The sequence below is a fragment of the Podarcis cretensis genome, assembly GCF_951804945.1.
Source record: "Podarcis cretensis genome assembly, chromosome: 10".
Taxonomy (NCBI): Eukaryota; Metazoa; Chordata; class Lepidosauria; order Squamata; family Lacertidae; genus Podarcis; species Podarcis cretensis.
In genome coordinates this window covers 46,486,087-46,507,289 of record NC_137179.1, presented here as the reverse complement: position 1 = coordinate 46,507,289, position 21,203 = coordinate 46,486,087, and the positions used below count along the sequence as shown (strand labels likewise).

General features: G+C 42.4%; 1 protein-coding gene across 2 annotated transcripts in view; it reads left to right on the top strand.

Moving 5' to 3' along the window:
• DYRK2 (dual specificity tyrosine phosphorylation regulated kinase 2) overlaps positions 1-20,297 on the top strand; it is a 29,185-nt gene extending 8,888 nt beyond the window's left edge. For both annotated transcript variants that reach the window (XM_079994228.1, XM_079994229.1), the window contains one exon: positions 11,629-20,297. In XM_079994228.1, coding sequence (XP_079850354.1) covers positions 11,629-13,230 — 1,602 coding nt within the window. In that variant the 3' untranslated portion in view covers positions 13,231-20,297. The remainder of the gene's footprint in view (positions 1-11,628) is intronic.
• The last annotated feature ends 906 nt before the right edge of the window (positions 20,298-21,203 follow it).

The window sequence follows — 21,203 nt, the reverse complement described above, 5'->3', positions numbered from 1 at the left end:
TGGGATTTGAATCCACTCTTGAACTCCTGGTATCCATGGTTCTAGTCCAACATTAATCATGGATTCCCTGCAGGGTCAACATATTTACTATGCTTTTATTCCCTGTGAGCCAGTTTGAGCATCGGAAAATGAGCCAGGGCTGTGCTTTACATCTCTGAAGCCTGCCAGCTCTTCCTCAATACCCTAAGGCTTGATTTTGGCAGTAAGAAGCAGCAGCAGCAGCAGCAGCAGCTATATAGTCAACTATTCTGGATCTAGGTTAAGTGTCCCATTGATCAGTCTATATCCAATGCAATCTGTTTAATCCTGAGCACCTTCCAAGTAAAAACTTTGTTCAGGAGGAATTGTCTTTGCATTCCTGAAATTGATGCAATCGAGTTTTCACCCGTTGTATCAGAGATGGGGAACTTGTGTCCTTCAAGATGTTCAACTGCAGCTCCCAGCATCATCCCTGAGAATGAGCCATGCTGGTTAGGGCTGATGGAAACCAATGACATTGGAAGAGCCAGAGCTTATCCACTCCTGATGTATGCAATCCATTGTAATTTTTACAGCAATCAGAGATGTATGAATTTTCATGTAAAATTTAGCATCTCTACTGATGTACGTCTGGACGTGGGTGGCGCTGTGGGTTAAACCACAGAGCCTAGGACTTGCTGATCAGAAGGTTGGTGGTTCGAATCCCCACGATGGGGTGAGCTCCCGTTGCTCGGTCTCTGCTCCTGCCAACCTAGCAGTTCGAAAGCACGTCAAAGTGCAAGTAGATAAATAGGTACCGCTTCGGCGGGAAGGTAAACGGCATTTCCGTGCGCTGCTCTGGTTCGCCAGAAGTGGCTTAGTCATGCTGGCCACATGATCTAGATGCTGTATGCTGGCTCCCTTGGCAAATAAAGCGAGATGAGCGCCGCAACCCCAGAGTTGGCCACGACTGGACCTAATGGTCAGGGGTCCCTTTACCCTTTACCTTACTGATGTCCGCCATAGCAAGTTTTTTTGTGGTGTATTGGAAGACTGATCAAAACCATACCATATCTGTTTTATAGTCTTTGGAAGAAAAAATGCACCAGAGGGGAAATCCAACAGTCCAGTTCATCGGCCCTTTTCCATTTCCCCCTTGCCTTTCTTTTTATTATAAGAATAAATGCAAAATTCAAGGCAGAGTTTCTTCAGTCTGTAAAGCTCCCTGTAATTCCAGTGACAAGGCAGAGATAATTACAACTTTTAAAACATGACAATTAATTACAGTACTGTTGTTTTGTAAAAGAAAAACCCTTGAAATATGGAATCAAGACTGAATATGCCTATTTTAAAAAGTCCACGGAGGCATTCAAGACAGGAAGAGGAAAGGAGAGGGAACAAAGCAAAGACCTCTTTACTTGAGACAAGCATTTCCATGGAGTTTTTAATAAAGCCTTTTCTGTTTGTGCTCTCATTAGTTCTACTGTTCCCATATACACAAATTGCAGCTGAAATAAATGGCTGCAAAGCATGTTTCACCTGATACCCCCATATTCTCTGCTATATGATGAGCAGCACAGCTGCAGCCGGCTGCCTTGAACAATCCTGCAGAGGAAAATATCTTCTAGAACAGCCACTTAGGATCATTCTCTTGCTTACCTAGATTTTCTCCCCTGCTCTGACATAACTTCCTAATGCTTTTATTGATTTATAACAAATAAGACAAACAGAACAAGAGCATTGCAGGAGCCATAGTCCCAATGAGACAGAAAGTAGATGCCATATCAAAGACATACGACATACAGATTTTATGATATCTAAATTTCACGATCAGCCATGGACAAAGAGTTGTGTACACCTGATTCTGTGGTACAAGAAACTACAGGTATAAGTCTCAGCAGATGACATAGACTTGTTCTGGGTTCTCCTTGCCTTTAGAAAAATGTAGTTCATGAGTTTCTCCACAAAATAGCCAATGCCCACATATTTTACACCAAAGAAAAAGCTGCAGGTCTTGCAACGTTTTCTATTTCTGTACAACAGAGATCCTAGCTGCAGCTGGTTACTAGTTCTTTAAAATGAAAGCTTTTCATTTTATCAACCTATAAATTTGACAAAGATTGCTGTGGAGCAGGTTGAATAGAGCATTTGAGTATGTTAAATCCCAGGCAAATTTTTTAATCCATTGCCACATAGGATTGTTCCCCAGTGAGTATATACAGTACACATTTAAAAACTTTTGGTGGGGTATGTTTGGTTTCTTTGGAAAAAAGAGTAGGAGGTGATCATCACTGTACCACACTGATATATACTACTTAGGAACTATCCAGATATTCTCCAGCAGCTATCAGCTATACATAATACTTTATTATTTATATTCCACCACATCCATGCATTCATGGAAATCATGTGAGAGCCATCTCCTAACTGATGCAAGATGTTGCTTTGGAATTGCATTGGCATCATGGATTCTCTTGTACTTTAATCCTGCTTGCTGGTTTCTTACAGTCATCTGGTCAGCCTCTGTGAGAACAGAATGCTGGACTAGATGGGCCATTGGCCTGATCCAGCAGGCTCTTCTTATCTTCTTTAATTCCTTTGGAGCAAATAACCACAGTGTATCTGTTTGTCAGGGATGCGGGTGGCGCTGTGGGTTAAACCACAGAGCCTAGGACTTGCCGATCAGAAGGTCGGCGGTTCAAATCCCCGCGACGGGGTGCGCTCCCGTTGCTCAGTCCGTGCTCCTGCCAACATAGCAGTTCGAAAGCCTGTCAAAGTGCAAGTAGATAAATAGGTTCCGCTCCGGCAGGAAGGTAAACAGCGTTTCCGTGCGCTGCTCTGGTTCACCAGAAGCAGCTTAGTCCTGCTGGCCACATGACCCGGAAGCTGTATGTCGGCTCCCTCGGCCAATAAAGCAAGATGAGCGCCACAACCCCAGAGTCGGCCACGACTGGACCTAACAGTCAGGGGTCCCTTTACCTTTATCAGTTTGCCATGGGAGATTTCATAGTGACAGGACATAGCACCCAGGGGTGACTAAAAACAGCTGGTCCCGTTTTCCAGGCACTTGTTTTTTTTAAAAATAAATAAATTATAAAATAAAATATTCAAACACAATAGGATTCTCTGGATTATTTCATATCTTTGTGATCTAGAGAATAATATAGCTGTTCTCTGTATAGGTAAATTATATAGTTAATCAGTACCATTTATATTTTAGTCTTCAAACATGAGCTTGGAGTACTATAATGGTCCCGGTATCTTTGGTCCCTTTTATAATGAGTATTTCCTTCTGTACACATTCCTAAATTGTGACATTTTGAGATTTCCAACAGTGGTTGTGTGGTTGAAGAGTTCTGTAAAATAGCGTTTTAAAATATATTCTCAGTTCACTTCTTCAAATTCCATAAACTTTAGTTTGGTGTATGCATCGGGGGTGGGGGGGTGGGGGTGATAACATAAAACTTTGGGAATTTCCACCTGGACAACCATGGGGGAAATACTCTAATAAATTGTAAAACTGCAGAGAGATGTGTGAACTTATCTGGTTGTGAGCAGATCAGTGCAAGCCAGAAAAGATTTAAAAAATTGCTGAGGTTATTGGGCTTTATTATTACAAGGACATTTTTATGTATCACGCTGAACATTTAGCTCACAGTTTCTTTGCTGTAGCTCATATCCATTGGTTGTGGTGCAGGAAATTAAATTTCACCAGTGAAGTCTTCGGAGACTGCAAACCTACATATCTTAAAATAAAAATAAAAATCAGCTGCAATATCTCCAGAAAATGGCTATTACTGGCTTGGATTCAGGGCCTGCTCTGCATCCATGAGTTGAAAGCACTGCTGCACGTAAGCATGTGTGCATGAGAGTGTGTGAAGAAGAGCCCTGCTTTTAAGATACAAGTATGATTTTGTTTGATAAGAAGTTTAGGTTATCAGTGGACCTCATTTTAAAGTGGTTGATGCCAGGAGAGGCTAGCCTGGTTATCACATATGGTAATTGCCTGATTCCACATAAACAACAGCAGTGGGAACAGAAAACAGTTAAAAATACATGCCTAGCATGGACAGATGGGGTTTCTTCTAGAGCAGGCACCCCTAAACTCGGCCCTCCAGATGTTTTGGGACTGCAATTCCCATCATCCCTGACCACTGGTCCTGTTAGCTAGGGATGATGGGAGTTGTAGTCCCAAAACATCTGGAGGGCCGAGTTTGGGGGTGCCTGTTCTAGAGAGAGAGGAAGGTTTCACACCTGCTCTTTCCTCCTAATCCTAATCAGCTAACTACTACTGTCTAGTGCTGGTTAAAGGTGAGGTCATGGCTACATGCTTCAGAAATGGGCATTTCCCCAGTGTACACACCACTGAGTGAAATCTTCTCCCATTGGATCCTCCTCACCATGTCTCTGCTTCCTAGGCCCTAATTGGCCACCACCCTGAAATATGCAAGTTTGAAAAGCTAATTCTTCTTCCCCTGGAATATGTTTCGGAACCGCCCTGTGATTCTCAGATGAAAGGCAGTAGAGAAATACTACTACTACTACTACTACTACTAATAATAATAATAATAATATGCCATTACACTTGCATAGGGCTAGTGGATTAAATAAATATGTACCTAGATTAAGGAACTAATAAGAAAGATGGAGGAAAACACCCATTTGATTTCCTTTATCTCGTCTGCCTCCAAGCTTTCTTCTCAGTAACTTTTGTGTGCAGTGTACTGTAATACATCGCATAATTTGGAACTTTGTGCTGACTAGTGAATTGGCAACCCAGAAATGTATCTCAAGCTTAGAAGCATGTCCATGGTGCAAATTAGCTAGGGAGAGCGGTGGTGGTGGTGAACCTTGCAAACTGGCAAATGGGAAGGTTCGTCATCTCACAGATTTATTCCAGGTTATTCTCCCCTCCTTGTTTAGGTACCCTCTGAGGCCAGAAAGGGAATTAGGAGGTATTGGTAGTGTGACCTCAGACAAGAGATGAGGTAGGATTGGGAAGAGACCCTGGTGCAAGAGGGAAGAAGTTTTGCTAGTTTCCCATGAGATTACAGTCTCTTTTACCTTGAGGGTTCCTTAACTTACAAGAGGGTGCAGAGATGAGTGCTAGAAAGAGTAGTAGAAAAGCCTTCTTAAGTGGCTGAGAACAATCTTGTTCTACTTTGCATCCAAGCCAGCATCTAGAGGAATGACTCTTAAATTCTGTATGAGTCCCTGGAAGCTTGTCATGGGTTCCAAAGTAAGCAGACAAGCTTTCTTGAAAGGCAGCAATTCTGCCATTACCAACATTGCCTTCTAATGTGCAGCCACAGGGGAGTGTTGGATGTGTTCTGGGACACACTGTCTGGTCGTTCATGGTGTTGGTAGGACCCAAAAGGTCTGGCCAATGATTCCCATGACCCATATGACCCAGGGTACTCTGCAGCACACAGGGATCCAGTGATGGAAATCAGTTGGTTCCTCAGCAGAAAAAATCAATTTGGAAAGTCTGTACTTATGTTGGTTCAGATGCCTCATCCTTGCTGGTGATAAAGCAGGTTTCTAAGAATTCATCTTTCCTGGGAATGACTAATTCTGCCGAAGAACATAAGTCTGGATCTTCAATTCAGATAGAAGATAGCATTTGTGCAAGTCAGCCTTCATTGCATTAGATTCCAAACTACTTGCAAACTGGGTGTCCCAAAGGGTTTTCTGTGTTTTGGCTCTTCTGTCAGTTTCAGCAGGTAGTGAAGAAGTGAAACTTCCTTAACCCTCTGGCTGGGTTCATATTTGGCAGCTGGTCACCCATTCAGATGTTTCTTTGACTGACTAGAGGCTGTTGAACCAGCATGTGGTTAGCAAGTGTATGATTAACTTCCCTTTTCTCATTCATGTTTCTAAAACTAGGAGAAGCTCTCTTATCCAACATGTTTTCAGAACATCTTGGTTTTGGAGTATGACGAGTTTCCAAGCTCCTATTAGCTGCAAGAATTTTTTCAGTAGTTTCATCTCATACATTTCCAAGCAGCATCCGTGGAATGAAATATACCATAGGTTGGGGAAGAGGAACTATTGGGAGGGCTGGATCTTGAGCTCCCCCAGCAGTGGCAAACCAGCGCCCTATGTATGCTAAAATTTGTTACCCCTACCTATTACACTCCATTCTACTGCATTGTTTTGGTGCCCCATTCAGCATGGCGCCCCATGCAACTGCACCAGCTGATGTCAGTTATATGGTGACAACTTGCTCACCCTATTTCCAACAGGGCAGAATTAGCTACTTGCCAGTGGAAGGCAGGAGCTGTGTGTCTGTTTTGTTCCTTCCTAAGCTGGCAGAGGGAATAAAAGCTTCTTCGGCTACTTCACTCTTTCAAGAAGTTGGAGTCTCTTTGATTAATTCTGTTTGGTTTTACTTAACTGCATATCACAACTATGACAGGGCAGGTTCACTGGAAGGGAAGAAAAGTCAGAGAAGACAATGACGAACATCTAAAAGCATCAGAGTGGCAAAAGAGGACGTATACAAACTAACTTCTTATGGCTGATTTTCTCAAAGGGATCCAGGGTTGTGTGTCATCTCCTGGGACCTCTGTAGCCTCATTCATCCCAATGCTAATTGCCTTGGGGTTGATGGTCCTTAAAGCCCTCCTTGGTGCACAATTAAAATGTTGGGGCTGTGATTAACATAGGCCAGTTTTATCACTGACCCTAACTATGAAGCCAGGGTGGGGTCTCTTGTCAATTGTGAGCTGCAGGAAAGCTTTCGCCTTGCTGGCAAATATGTTTGCATGGATGCATTATTGTTGGTTTAACTAGTTTAATTACAGAGCACTTTTTTTTTAATGAAGTTGTGGCCCAAGGGTATGTGCTGTGTTCTGTGTCTTCATTTCAGGGGAGTGAGTGAATTATGAAGCCATTTCTGCATGATTGGGTTCCTTGCTTTTTTGAAGTGTTCATGATAGTGTGTAGACTACTTGTGTATGTACGTTCTGTATACACATTGACTCAGTTCAAACCTCTGAGGTCAGAGCCAGGAACAGCAGAGTATGCTCCATATGTTGAATATACACAGACATCTGAATGATTGAACAGGGCTCAGGCTAGGGCTGCTATTTCTGTAAGCAGATATTATTATATTTTGTTGGTTACTTAATGACGTGGGTTCTCTAGATGATGCACAATTAAGCAATTTAAAACATGTAATAAACATAACACAATCAAAATACACACCAAAATCCAGTAAAATTCAGCCCAACATACAACCCTATACATCACCAAGTTTAACTTCACAGATAGGCTGAGTTTAGAAATCATTTACTCCATTCAACTGGAGTTAAAGGGGAGTGTACCACAGAGTATGTGATTTTAAGAGTGTTGCTTACAGTTACACTAATGTTTTTCCAGTCCTATGGTAACGTCAGCTAGAGTGGGGATAGGCTAGTTGAATTTATTTCATTTATATCCAAGACTGAGCACAACATAATCACGGGGGAATGTAACTTAAAGCTCATTTTCATGACCAGCTGAAATATGAGTGTAGCTTCTTGTGCTGATTTCTAGATGCCACATATAGAAGAAGTGTTGTGTTCCAATGACAAGTTGCACGTGTGTGTATTGTCACACCTTTTGAGAGCCTTGGCCAAGTGCTGCTCAGAGCAGCCTACAAGAATCCTGTATGTCATGGCCATCTGCCATTGAACTTGTTCATAGGTAACAGAGAAGAGATTCTCTGGCGGCGGCTGCATTCCTCCCCAAGTCCTCCTCCTCCTGCTGTGCTATCCAGAGCTCAACCATGGTTTGTCTTAGTGTGCCATCTGAACCCAGGCTCATGGTTTGTTTCCTCCAGACAACACATGAGCTGTAAGCCCAAGAACAAGTCAAATGACTGCTTCTATAGTAGAAGTTAGTATATATAGCAGGGGTTAGCAACCTTTTTCAGCCGTGGGCCGGTCCACCATCCCTCAGACCATGTGGGGCGCTGGACTATATTTTTTGGGGGGGAATGAATGAATTCCTATGCCCCACAAATAATCCAGAGATGTGTTTTAAATAAAAACACACATTCTTCTCATGTAAAAACACCAGGCAGGCCCCACAAATTACCCAGAGATGCATTTTCAATAAAAGGACACATTTTACTTATGTAAAAACATGCTGATTCCTGGACCGTCTGTGGGCCAGATTTAGAAGGCGATTGAGCTGCATCCGGCCCCTGGGCCTTAGGTTGCCTACCCTGATGTCTAGGGTATTGTGCATGGCACTGACATGGATACATCTGTAAAGACCAAAGAGGGCTGCTATGCTAGAGTGGTTATGAGACCTGAAACTAAGTGGTGCACTTTAGATGTACTCTTTTTGTTGAGACTGGAAAAGATGTCACAGGGTGTCCATGTTTAGCATTCATCCTGTCCAGAGAGTTTGGGATAAGATCACCCATGCCTTCAATCAAGAATAATCTGGATTTTAGAGTACGATGCTGCATGCTGAAGGCGTTATTTGCCAGGCCTCACCATTTTTATGTGATTCCCCACAACTTATCCTGGTCCTCATTAATAGAGCCCCACTGCTGTTTCCGTGATTGTATCCCCACTGAATGTGTCACTCAGGGAAAAACCTTTTTAAAAGGTATTCAATTAGAATCAGGTTCCAAAATGCTTCCTGAGAGGGTGGTTGTAAAAGGAGAATGGGAGGGATAGTACAGTGTTACATGTGCACACTTCCATTGCCTTCCTAGAAGAGCTTCCTTTCTGGATACAGCTGGACTATTCTTTCTGCATATTTCCTGCAGAAACGGTTGAAAACAAGTGTTTTGGCAGAGGTGGTTTATCTGCATATCACGATTGTGACATTGTCCCAGCTTCTGCCAACCTAGCAGATCAAAAGCACGCCAGTGCAAGTAGATAAATAGGTACTGCTGTGGAGGGAAGGTAAACGGCGTTTCCATGTGCTCTGGCTTCTGACATGCTGGCCACATGACCCGGAAAGCTGTCTGTGGACAAATGCCAGCTCCCTCAGCTTAAAAAGCGAGATGAGTGCTGCAACGCCATAGTTGCCTTTGACTAGACTTAACCGTCCAGGGGTCCTTTACCTTTTACCTTTACCTATTATTCCTAAATAGTAGGATACTGTTTGGCAACAAGCCAGCTAGGAACAGAATAATGTAAATTTCAGTGTGTTCTTATGGGACTCGGGAAGACGGAACCTAAATCGATCTGATAAACTGGTAGTAGTGCAATAAAAGGCATATCCTTATTGATTCTGACTCGTTCTCAGCAATCTTACAGCCAAACACGTTTCTAGGAAATTGATGTAAAACAAACAAAAGGTCACTCCTCTTTCACACACAACTCTTTCTCACTTGTATCCTTTTCCCCACCCCAAAAAACCATTGCAGAGGGAAATGTTGCCAAAGGTTTGAACAAATAGATCACAGGATATTTTCCAACCCAGGGTTTACAACATTTAATGTTCTTAATTATGGGGTGGGGGATAGTTTTGTGGCTCTGTACTTGTGCTAAATGGACTTGTTGAATGTGTGTCAATGAGGACAATACTATTTTCATTTTTAAAAAAAGAAAAGAAAAAAAGAAACATGTACACTACCAGGTGGGTGGTCTTTGGATGCGAGTGAGAATGGCATCATCCAAGTTATCTTCCTTTGTTGTGGCATGTACAGTCATACCTCGGGTTACAGACATTTCAGGTTGTGTTTTTTTGGGTTACGGACTGCCGAAATCTGGAAGTACCAGAACGGGTTACTTCCGGGTTTCAGCAGTTGCGCATGTGCAGAAGCGCCAAATCGCAACCTGTGTGTGCGCAGACGCGCCACTGCGGGTTGCAAACGTGCATCCCGCACGGATCACGTTTGCAACCCGAGCGTCCACTGTACTGCGCTACTGTTTGAGAAAGATCCTGCAACTACAGTAGCAGCAGAAGTTCTGCAAGCATAAAGGGGACTGAAATGGCCCTTAACATTTGTGCTGTAAGTAATGAGGGACATTACATGTACATGTAATGGCCTTGACATGTACATGTGGAAGTGGCTGGCAGGACTGCGTGGGTGGGGCTGCATTGCCCTCCTCTCTTCCCCACACAGGGCGTGACTGCCAGTTGCAGAGAGAAAGAAGGGCAAGGCAGCAAGAAGTGCACTGAAGGTGCAGTATCAGTAGCATAGGCCCACACTGTGCTGATCTCCTCATTGCCTGTTCTCCCTCTCCCTCACGGTAACCTTCAGCAATGCCTGGTGTTTTGAAGAGAAGAGAGCAATATAGCCTCTCCTGCACAGCCCTGTCAGCTGCTGCTGCTGCTGCATGTTTGAGGGTCACAACTAATTTCTTAAGCCAGAGAGTCATGATTATTTTTTTTCAGATGTATATAATTAGCATGGTAACGCACGAGTTGTCAGGCCATAGCTCATGCCTTGTGGGATGCCATACAACCTCTATGGATTCAAGTCACATTTGATTCTTTGCTTTCCATGGTAGTCTGAGCACATTCGGAAATGTTACTGCTGTCACAATTTCCCCAGCTTTTTGGAACAATCAAGGTTCTTCCTAACCGAGGTGTTCAAAATCCTTAAAGTCAGGATGGCAAAATAATGTTGCCCTGATATCAGAGGCTTTCTGATATTTTGCTGCTTCTGAAGACACTCACTGATAGGAAACGGGGCATTACCTGGAAACCTGACAATATGCTGTGACATAAAGCTGTTGGATTCCCTTAGTCCTCCACATTTATATGCTGTTGTTTCTCTGCAACGTGTTGATTTGTGGTGCAAAGGTGGCAGGTACATGGGGAATTCTCCCTTAGGGTAGTGGTTTGGCTAACAAAAGTTTGGGTCTTTGAATCCTCTGTTTCAAAAATACATAAGACAGCAGCCGAAAAACCAGCAGCCGAAACACTCCTGTATCAACAGAAGTTGCTCTTTATCTCTTTTGAAAGACAGTTTTCTTTTTCTTTTTTAAAGTAATTTTGGCATTGTGGGAAGCAGTAGCCCCTCCAGATTGTGAAGTATGTTGAACTGCCAAAAATGTGTGCAGGAGGCTGTAAAATAATGAGCACTAGAGACAGATTTTTAATGTATTATTATTATTGTTATTTTTATATGAAGCTGCCCCAGAAATGTTACATTGGAGAATTAGGGTTAGACATAAAATATGTTATATGAATAAATGACGATGTGGCTTCAGGAGTTCAAATAGGTGTAAGCATGCACAGTTTCTGGGATAGATGACGAAGCGAGTGGGTATTTTGAGAACCCTATGGGTTGGATCCAGACCCCCTTCCTTTAACAGAAGGGATTGATCCAGTTGAGGTTCTCACTGGAGGAAAGTGGGAGAAGACAATTTTTGTGAATTTCTCTTCCTGCAAAACAGCCTGCCTTGTTCTGGAGGGTCCACTGACTCAATGGAGAACATTTTCAAGGGGTTGCAGATGGAAGGGTGGATAGATAATTTAAAATTACCCCCTTTCCTTCAATGAGAGAGCGAGTCCTTCGGGTGGCGTTCTGTCAACCAGTAGACTTGATCAACTCCAGCGGTTTAAATGTATGAGACTTTGGGTATAGGGACTTTGGGTGGACAAGTCAGCCACGTGTTTTTTGAAAAGCCCTATCCCATCAATCTTTTATATTGTTTAGGAAGCCTGTGGGTTGGGTTTTTTTTAACTGGAAAAATATGCTTTATATTTCAGGTTGGTGGAAATAAGCACACAATGAATGAGCACTTACATGTTGCCAGTCACGGGCAGATCCAGGTTCAGCAGCTGTTTGAAGACAACAGCAACAAAAGGACCGTTCTGACGACACAACCAAATGGGCTTACAACAGTAGCGAAGTCGGGATTGCCGGTGGTGCCAGACAGACAACTGGACAGTGCTCATAGGCGGCAGGGGAGCTCCAGCTCTTTGAAGTCTACAGAAGGGCCAGGGAAGGTGAAAGCTTCCCCCATGATGCCAGATCAAGCAATGAAGCAATACATGCAAAAACTAACAACCTTTGAGCATCATGAGATCTTCAGCTACCCTGAAATATATTTTGTGGGTCCAAATGCGAAAAAGAGGCAAGGTGTAGTTGGTGGTCCAAACAACGGGGGATATGATGACGACCAGGGATCTTACGTGCAAGTTCCGCATGACCATGTGTCCTACAGATACGAGGTCCTGAAGGTTATTGGGAAAGGAAGTTTTGGGCAAGTGGTGAAGGCCTACGATCACAAGATGCATCAGCATGTGGCCCTGAAGATGGTGAGGAACGAGAAGCGTTTCCACCGTCAAGCTGCAGAAGAAATCAGAATCCTGGAACACCTTAAGAAGCAGGACAAGGATAACAACATGAACGTGATACACATGCTGGAAAACTTCACATTCCGCAACCATATCTGTATGACGTTTGAGTTGCTGAGCATGAACCTTTACGAGCTCATCAAGAAAAACAAATTTCAGGGCTTCAGCCTGCCCTTGGTCCGCAAGTTTGCCCACTCGATTTTGCAGTGCTTAGATGCTTTGCACAAAAACAGAATAATTCACTGTGACCTTAAACCAGAGAACATTCTGTTGAAGCAACAGGGTAGGAGTGGCATTAAAGTGATTGACTTTGGCTCGAGCTGTTACGAGCACCAGCGTGTCTACACTTACATCCAGTCACGTTTCTACCGCGCTCCAGAAGTTATCCTCGGTGCTCGTTATGGGATGCCCATAGACATGTGGAGCCTGGGCTGCATTCTAGCCGAGCTCCTAACAGGCTATCCCCTCTTGCCAGGGGAGGATGAGGCGGATCAGCTGGCTTGTATGATAGAACTGCTGGGGATGCCTTCTCAGAAATTGCTGGATTCATCCAAAAGAGCAAAAAATTTTGTGAGTTCTAAGGGTTATCCCCGATACTGTACCATTACTACCTTGTCCGATGGTTCTGTGGTGCTCAACGGTGGCCGTTCCCGGCGGGGCAAATTGCGCGGCCCCCCAGAGAGCAGAGAGTGGGGGAGTGCATTGAAGGGATGCGACGACCCTCTCTTCCTTGACTTCTTGAAACAGTGTTTAGAGTGGGATCCTACTTTGCGCATGACGCCTGGTCAGGCTTTGCGGCATCCCTGGCTAAGGAGACGTTTGCCAAAGCCTCCAACTGGGGAGAAGACATCAGTGAAAAGAATAGCAGAAAGCACTGGTGCTATCACGTCAATTTCCAAGTTACCTCCTACTTCAAACTCAGGATCAAAACTGAGAACTAATCTGGCACAGATGACTGATGCCAATGGGAATATTCAGCAAAGGACAGTGTTGCCAAAACTTGTTAGCTGAGTTTGAATAATCTGATGCTGATAAAAACAAACAAAAAAACAACATTATGTCACTGAGCCTTACTCATATGAAAAAGTAGCTCAGATTTCTATTTTTATTTGCTCGGTAACTTCAAACATTTGTATTTTTTCAGCACTCACTTTAAATGTGTAAGAAAAGTTGGTTTTGATTTTATATATATATATAAAAATAACATGGGGACAATGCTTTAAGTTTTTATACTTTTTTAAAAATGTTTTTTCTTCTAAACTACAGTTAGCCTTACTATGGAATATTAGTGTGGCACAATAAGTCTCAGTGGCAGGCCACTGGTTGCAACCTAACCATCACACATTATAGTTTGATGGAGAGCAGGGTCTACGTCCCTCTCCCACCCCATGGTTGATACCGGCATTTCTTGGAGTGAACTTTTAATACTTTCTTATTCCTGGTTTTTGTTATAGCAGTAGATTCCAGTCCTGCAAACATTTACCTGCATTTTTGTTTGACGATACAGAAAACATTCAGGGGTACAAGTCAGACACTCTGTATGACTCTTTTTAAGAATTTGTATCCATAACTATGGATAATGAACAGATTTCTACATTATACTTATAAATATTTATTGTATAACAGTGAAAAAGTTGCATCCGTAGAGGGCTTCCATCAGGCGCATTCACAGCAGCGCCTTGCTTACCCCAGATCTCAATTGGCTGTTCCCTGTCAGGTGTTCAGGGCTTCTCTGAATGCTATGGATCCTAGCGTAGACCTGTACTGCCATTCCAGCTTCCTTTATACTGTGGGAATAGACACGAGTTCAACAGTTTCAGTAGCTGACTCCTGCGTCAGCCTGCACAGCCTCTGTGTTACCCAGAAAACTTGTTGATTTGGTACCTCAGATAGCCTTGGCTGTTCCTTCTGACTCCCATTCCCAAGCTGTTAGGTCTTTTTGATAGCGGCAGCCAAGGTGATAGGAGGCACTCTCTTCCTTCCACCAGGTTCTGTACTGTGCAATTCCTAAGGCAACCTCTGGATGGATAACTAGCATTCATTTTTACACATGCTACTCTTTTTTATAGGCTGTGAATAACTACTGCAGGAGTAGCCAATGCGGTGCCTCTCCCAGATGTTGTAGGGCTGAAATGCTCATCATCTAGATCGGCTGTGGCTCATAGGGGTTGGGAAACACCACCCCTGAACCACTAGGCTGTATCAAATTAGGCACAAACGTAATTTAGCTTTAGGATTGGGGCCCCATATGGTGATATACACCTGTGCTCCCCCCCTTCAGTTCTGCCCCACTGATTTCTAAAAGTGGTTTGCTAAATTTGAATATGAAAGGGGATGGGCAAACTGTGTTGAAATGCATTCTCCATAAACAGTGCAGACATACTGGATTATTTCTCTTGCTGAGCATGGGTTCAGGCCCAATTTATTGGCTTGGCAAGATTATCAGGCGTGCTAAAACTCCAAAGGTTTGGCTCAGGACCACTGCAGTCCCAACACCGCATGTGTGCACGGGTGGGCAGATAACGTTTGTGCAATGCACAATTGCCAGGTTCACCAAGCCCTCTTCTAATAGTTCTCCCTCAGATCAGCAGAAGCATTTATTATTATTATTTATATAAGCACCCTTAAATATGATTAAAATGTTCTTCAGAAATAAACTAGCACCCATACTAGAATCTTAGGTCATATGTATTTTTTTTACAAAGCAGGAAGGTGAAGAGGTGAATTCTAAAATATGATGTCATTTCTAAAGGCAAAGTCATGGAAATCACAATAATTTATGCAGAATTTTAAGCATTCAGAACCTATGACATGCACACTTGTATTCTACCCCCCCCATACACTTTTGCTTGCTTAAAATCACTTAGCCGTTTTTGCATCATCTAGGTATCCTCCAGATGTTTCTACGAAGTTCACTTCCTCACTCCCACCCCAAAACTGTCATAGGCTGGGTTCACATGACACACTAAGCCAAACCTTGGTTTAGCAAGATGGTATGAGCTTAACAGGGACGCGGGTTGCGCTGTGGGTTAAACCACAGAGCCTAGGACTTGCCGATCAGAAGGTCGGTGGTTCAAATCCCTGTGATGGGGTGAGCTCCCATTGCTCTGTCCCTGCTCCTGCCAACCTAGTAGTTTGAAAGCACGTCAAAGTGCAAGTAGATAAATAGGTACCGCTTCAGCGGGAAGGTAACCGGTGTTTCCATGCACTGCTCTGGTTTGCCAGAAGTGGCTTAGTCATGCTGGCCACATGACCTGGAAGCTGTACGCCTGCTCCCTCGGCCAATAAAGCAAGATGAGCGCCACAACCCCAGAGTCAGCCGCGACTGGACCTAATGGTCAGGGGTCCCTTTACCTTTACCTATGAGTTTAACAAGCATCTGGAGAGGAGCTCACAACCACTTCACTCCTCCCCAATCCTTTTTGCTACCACAATAAGTAGTGTGTTGGTCAAACTGGGGCTCATGGTTAAGCCATACCTTGGCTTGGCTTAGCATGGTAGAAAAAGGGATTGGGGACAGGTGAAGTATTGGAGGCAACCTAAAAAGTCATCCAGCCCAACCCTCTGCTCATTAGGAAACGTGCTGCTACAGCATCCCTATCAGGTGGCTACCTAGCCCATGCTTAAAAACATCTCACCAGATTAGTCTTCAGGTCCAATCTGCCAGGAAATTCTCCCCTGTAATCTGTGCAGGAGCTTAATAATGGGGCTTGCACAAGAGAACATCCTGGTGGGTTGTGCCTCTTGCCTCACAGACCATCGTACCTTTAGATCAAAACACCCTTCTGAGGCTGACATTATTTAGCTTTTTATGTAATCTGCATTGGGGGTTTTAAAATGTAACTCTAAAAAGCAATATACTATCTAACAATTGGCCCTGTGCTGTGTGTTACAATTGTTGTAGGATACATCTTTAAACACCTGTGTATGCATGTCAGGTTTCCCAGATGTGTGTACTACTGGAGTGTTTAAACATGCGCTCACATGCATGTTTGTTCTTTTGGGGGGGGGGCATCGTATGCATTTCGCGCTGAAAATGCCTTTGTAACACCAGTATTTCATGCAACAGTTGCATTGTGTAGCACTGCCACTGATACCTGGAGATACTACTTGAATATTTAAGGGGATGTCTGTGAGACTTCTAGTAACCTGTGGAGTTGCATCTATTCTTCACATGCCCTTCGTAGAGGAACATTCAGATTTGTCAAAAGCCTTGTTGAAGCAAGTACATGTGATTGTTTTTTAAAAATAATTATAAAGAGCAAATTAAGAGGTGAGATGACTTTAAAAGCAGACTCCGTGTAGGATGTGCTTTGTAACCCTGGTATACTCCAAAAGCTAGTATGGGGAGAAAAATTAAAAGACAATTATAGTTTTGTGTTGCACCATGGGAGTTAAAGAAAAGTTTGAAGGAACGAGTAGAACGATTTTTCTGTTTATTCACATTCTTAGTGGCAGTGATAGGTTAACCTGGTCTATTTCAGACACCTTGGACCTGTTCACATATTTCTCCTGTCCAAGAAATACATTTTTTATCAGGTGGTCAGAGAGTACCAAGTTAAAATAAATGTTGTGAAGCCCATGTTACCTCTTGCTTTCTCCTCGTAGGGGAGGAGAGCCAAGAGTCAGGACCTGCAACAGGTTAAGATTTCTCCCTGGCAAGTAGCAACTGAACATAATATAATTCAGATAAAATTTGTTCTGCATTATAAGTTTAGTTTCCCAAAGCAGGCACAACATTGGTTTTAACAACATTTATCGTGCATGCATTGATAATGATATTTGAAGAGTTTCAAGCTTAAATTGAGAGGGTTGTGGATGCTAGAATTATTTGGTTTGATTGCAGAAAGCTTCAACATTATAACCTTGTTTATATGCACAGATCTAATTACAATACCTGTAAAGATGTCCTTAAAATAACTACTTAAAGCATGGTCCCCAGAGAAAGCCAAGAAAGTTTCTGGTCCATTTCCTTTTTTTGAAATTCAGATCATTCATTTCGAAAACGAAAGCAGCATTTTTTTGTTCACTTAAAGTTTGGTTAATGGGCATCAATAAGAAATGACGAATTCTCAGGAAACATAATAAAACTACTTGCCAAAATAATAATAATAATAATAATGAACACCCACCCAACCCCAACCCCTTCCATAAGTAAATCTTGACTAAAAGAGATGATGCTAATTAATAATGTTTAATAATGTTAGTTATTGCCTAATATTTAATCTCCCCCCCCCTTTTTTTTTTTTGCAAATGTAACTCCTTGTCCTCAAATGACACTAAATTATTTATAGTATTAAATGTACACCTTTCTATATTGTGTGGCTATGCAGTCTGTGAGTGTATCAGTAAAAGTGACTTTGGGATCTCTGTATCCATAGCTTCCCATGACAATTGGTTTGTTCACCATGGCACTGACCTTGATTCTGTTTGGGGCTGCTAGGGCTTGGACCTCCTGAAAGGACAACATTCCCCTTTCACTTAAACGTTAAGGCAGTCCACAACCACAAAGGTTATATGTGGAGTCTGGCATTTTGCATTGAATTGAACGAGGAAGCCCTTGCATTCCAAGGAGCGCATCTGTATGTACAAGAAGCACAGCGCGGAGCTGAAGTTGCTTCTCCCCTCCCAAAAAGCCCCCCATTCATTGGATTAAATAAATTGACGTGTCCATTATATTTTTAACACAGCTTGGAATATGTTAACATAGATAAATAGGAAAGATAAGTAATAATCATGAATGATTCGTGAGCTAAAACCCTTAATTTTATCTGTTTTCTTCTTCAAATGACCAGATTTTAAATGCCAATACAGTGGTACCTCGGGTTACATACGCTTCAGGTTACAGACTCCGCTAACCCAGAAATAGTACCTCGGGTTAAGAACTTTGCTTCAGGATGAGAACAGAAATCGTGCTCCGGCCCCATTAGCTAAAGTGGTGCTTCAGGTTAAGAACAGTTTCAGGTTAAGAATGGACCTCCGGAACGAATTAAGTACTTAACCCGAGGTACCACTGTAGTGCATTTGTGGCTGATCATATTCATAGATGCTACCAGAAACTTTTAGGCCAAAAACAGCGTGCAGAGCAATGCTAACGTAACAAAAAGTCCTGTATACGTTACAAAAAAGAAAAAGAGGCAGCCATCTGACAATTTTCAGTAACTTGGCTTCTTTTTATTGTAGCGTGTTTATAATTGGAATGGGGAAGGAAAAGGAGGGAAGGGAAGGGGAGAAAAGAAACATTTAAAAGGATGCTGCCTCTTGCTTTGACACGGTTTTGTGTCTAAGGGCTCTAATTAGTTGGGGCTGATAGTTGTTGGCTTGGAAACATTGCTTAGCCTCACATGTTGCCATTGTCTGGGGACATCTGAGCTCCTTTGCAGAAGTAGAAATAGCACGGTGTTGTCTTGTGTTTTGGCTGCAGTCTCATTTCGGCCGGCTCTTGCACCGCTGGAGTGCTGGCCGATCCCTTCTCCAGTGTGTCGATGCAACCGGGAGGATGGGCTGAGGGAGCGAGAGGAGTGCAAGATATGTAGAGGGTTGAAATTGTGCCCTTGATGTTAACAATGTGCCTTTTGTTACGAACAACACCATGTTGTGGAGCATGCAACGTTGTCTCTTTAACCCTTTGAACGCTGTGCTATGTAGTAAGGTTGAAATCTTATTTTTTTAAAAGCACGGTACCTGTCTTAAATACGTTTCCATGAGCATAATCCACTAGGAGCCTCTCCCGCTGTTGCATACGCCCCAGTGAAATGAACGGCAGTTCTGCAAGAGCACTCCAGGGTCCTTTTTGGAGCGACCCTCGGTTATATCCACTGGACATGAGCAGGAGAAGTTTCTGGCTGATTTTGCCCTGTGTTTTCAAAGCCTTAATATAGATCATAAGGCAATCCTACTACTTAGTGATGGAACGGAATACTCTCTTGTAGGAATTTTCATGCTCTTTCAAAGGTTAAAGATGGCACCTCGTAGTAGTTAGCGGTAACCTTAACATCAAACTGGTTTCTTTTCTTTTAAGAACTATGTTTTTCTTTGTTTTGTTATGACAGCACTAGGCAGAATCAACTTTACTTGTAAAAAGCAAAAAAAATTACCTCAAACTGTTTCATTTTATAGTGAGAATTAATCCCAGGGCATTTGGTATGAACCAAAGTGCATTCCTTTTCTACGTGCCTGGCTCCAATAGACGTAGCCAGGGGTTTTTACAATTTGGGTGCAAGGCATTTTAATGCCCCTTTTACCTTGATGGGTGGTTTGGGGGTCATGAAGGACTCCTTAGGAATGTTTTTTTTCTTTTTAAAATGGCGCTTCATGGCTACCATCAGGCAGCCTCCATTTATTAGAATGGGACTTGTGTGAAACCGTGTGGAAGTGCCATTGAAATGAATGGAGGCTGGACAGCAACAATTGCGGGAGGGTTGTGTTTATTAAAGTAGCAACGGGCTACGGTATAATATTTAGGCACATGTCGGAGTTCTTCAATTCTGTCTATTTTTCATAAAAATCTTTGGTTTTCCAAACAGAGGTAGCTGGTAAACACAAATCCGTTTTAAGAAAGATTTTTATGTAAGTAAATATTTTTGCATTGCCCACTTGAGATGCTACAGTAGCATTGAAATAAAGAAAGCATTTGTGAATTAACATTGTTTCTAGGGGGCTTGTACATCTGTGCTACAAAATACAAAGTAATATGAAAAAAGTCATCGCATTTACTCAGCTCAACTGCTACAAGTATGTCTAAGGTGTACATTGGATTTCTTTTTCTTGAAAAATAAAGAGCAACAACTTAGACACGTGACTGTAATATGCTGCAACTGTGTGTACTGAAAACATGTGAAAAAAAATGACTGAATGTGGATTGTGTATATATGTATGTAAAAATTTATGTGAGATGCTGCTGCTGTCGACAGCCACTTCACATTAAATATGTTGTAGTGGGTTTTAATTCTAGTGGCCAGTTTTATAATACTTACGTATTGTATAGCTGATGACAGGAGTTAAGACTGTTTTAGTGAATGTTTGTTACATTTATTGTTGTGGCCAGAGATCATTTCAGAATAAAAAATTATGTCCTACATGACTCTCTTTCTGTTTTAAAACTAGGTTTGTTTGTTTGTTTGTTTGTTATCAGATGTGCTAGTGGACCTAGAAAAAATAATGATGTTATTATCAATTATAACTGATAATTTTTATTTTGTGTTAATCATACCAAGAGTGGCAAGGAAAAAAGACATTTTTAATGCATAAATTGGCAGCTTCTCTCAACCATAGGTTTGGAGAAGCAGACAAGCAAGAAGTGTACTCTTCTGAGTTTGAGAACTATGTACAATGGACCAAGCTGGTGCTGGTTCCGTTTTGTCAGTGGAAATCCAGAGTAAATTGCTCCAATTAATGTAGCTCAATTCAGGTCAGGTCAAATTTTGATTGTTCGTAGCAAAAGAAAGCCACGACGAAATTTCAGATGAACTCAAGAAATCAAATTTGCAAGTAGAAATATTGCAAATATTATGTATACGAAACACAGCAAATAAAAGTCAGAATCAAGGATAAAGAAGCAATACAACAAAGGATAAAATAGCTATAAAGTAAATAATAAAGCTAGGAAATAAGGGCGTTATCAAAACCATTGATAGTTATCTTTGGAAGCACGTATGGAGGACTCTTTGCAGCAGCCAGTTAAAAGAGACCCCCCAAAAGTCAGTATCTGACAATAGGTAAAATATTTTTTCTTGTCAATTAATACATTTGTGGAATGTGCGAATATCCTGGCATCTTTTCTATCTAATCTGCCCAAACTCAAGCACCATTAAATCCCATTGCTTTTAATGGGTGAGATGAACATCTGTTTAATTCTACCATTAAAATGAGTGGGGATTATAAAGACTCTCCTCCCTGAAAGAGAGGGGAGTGGTTGTGGACGGGAGCCCGAGCACCGCTCCTAGCAGGGGGCGTTGCCCCCTGCCTCCAGCTCGCCTGGCTGG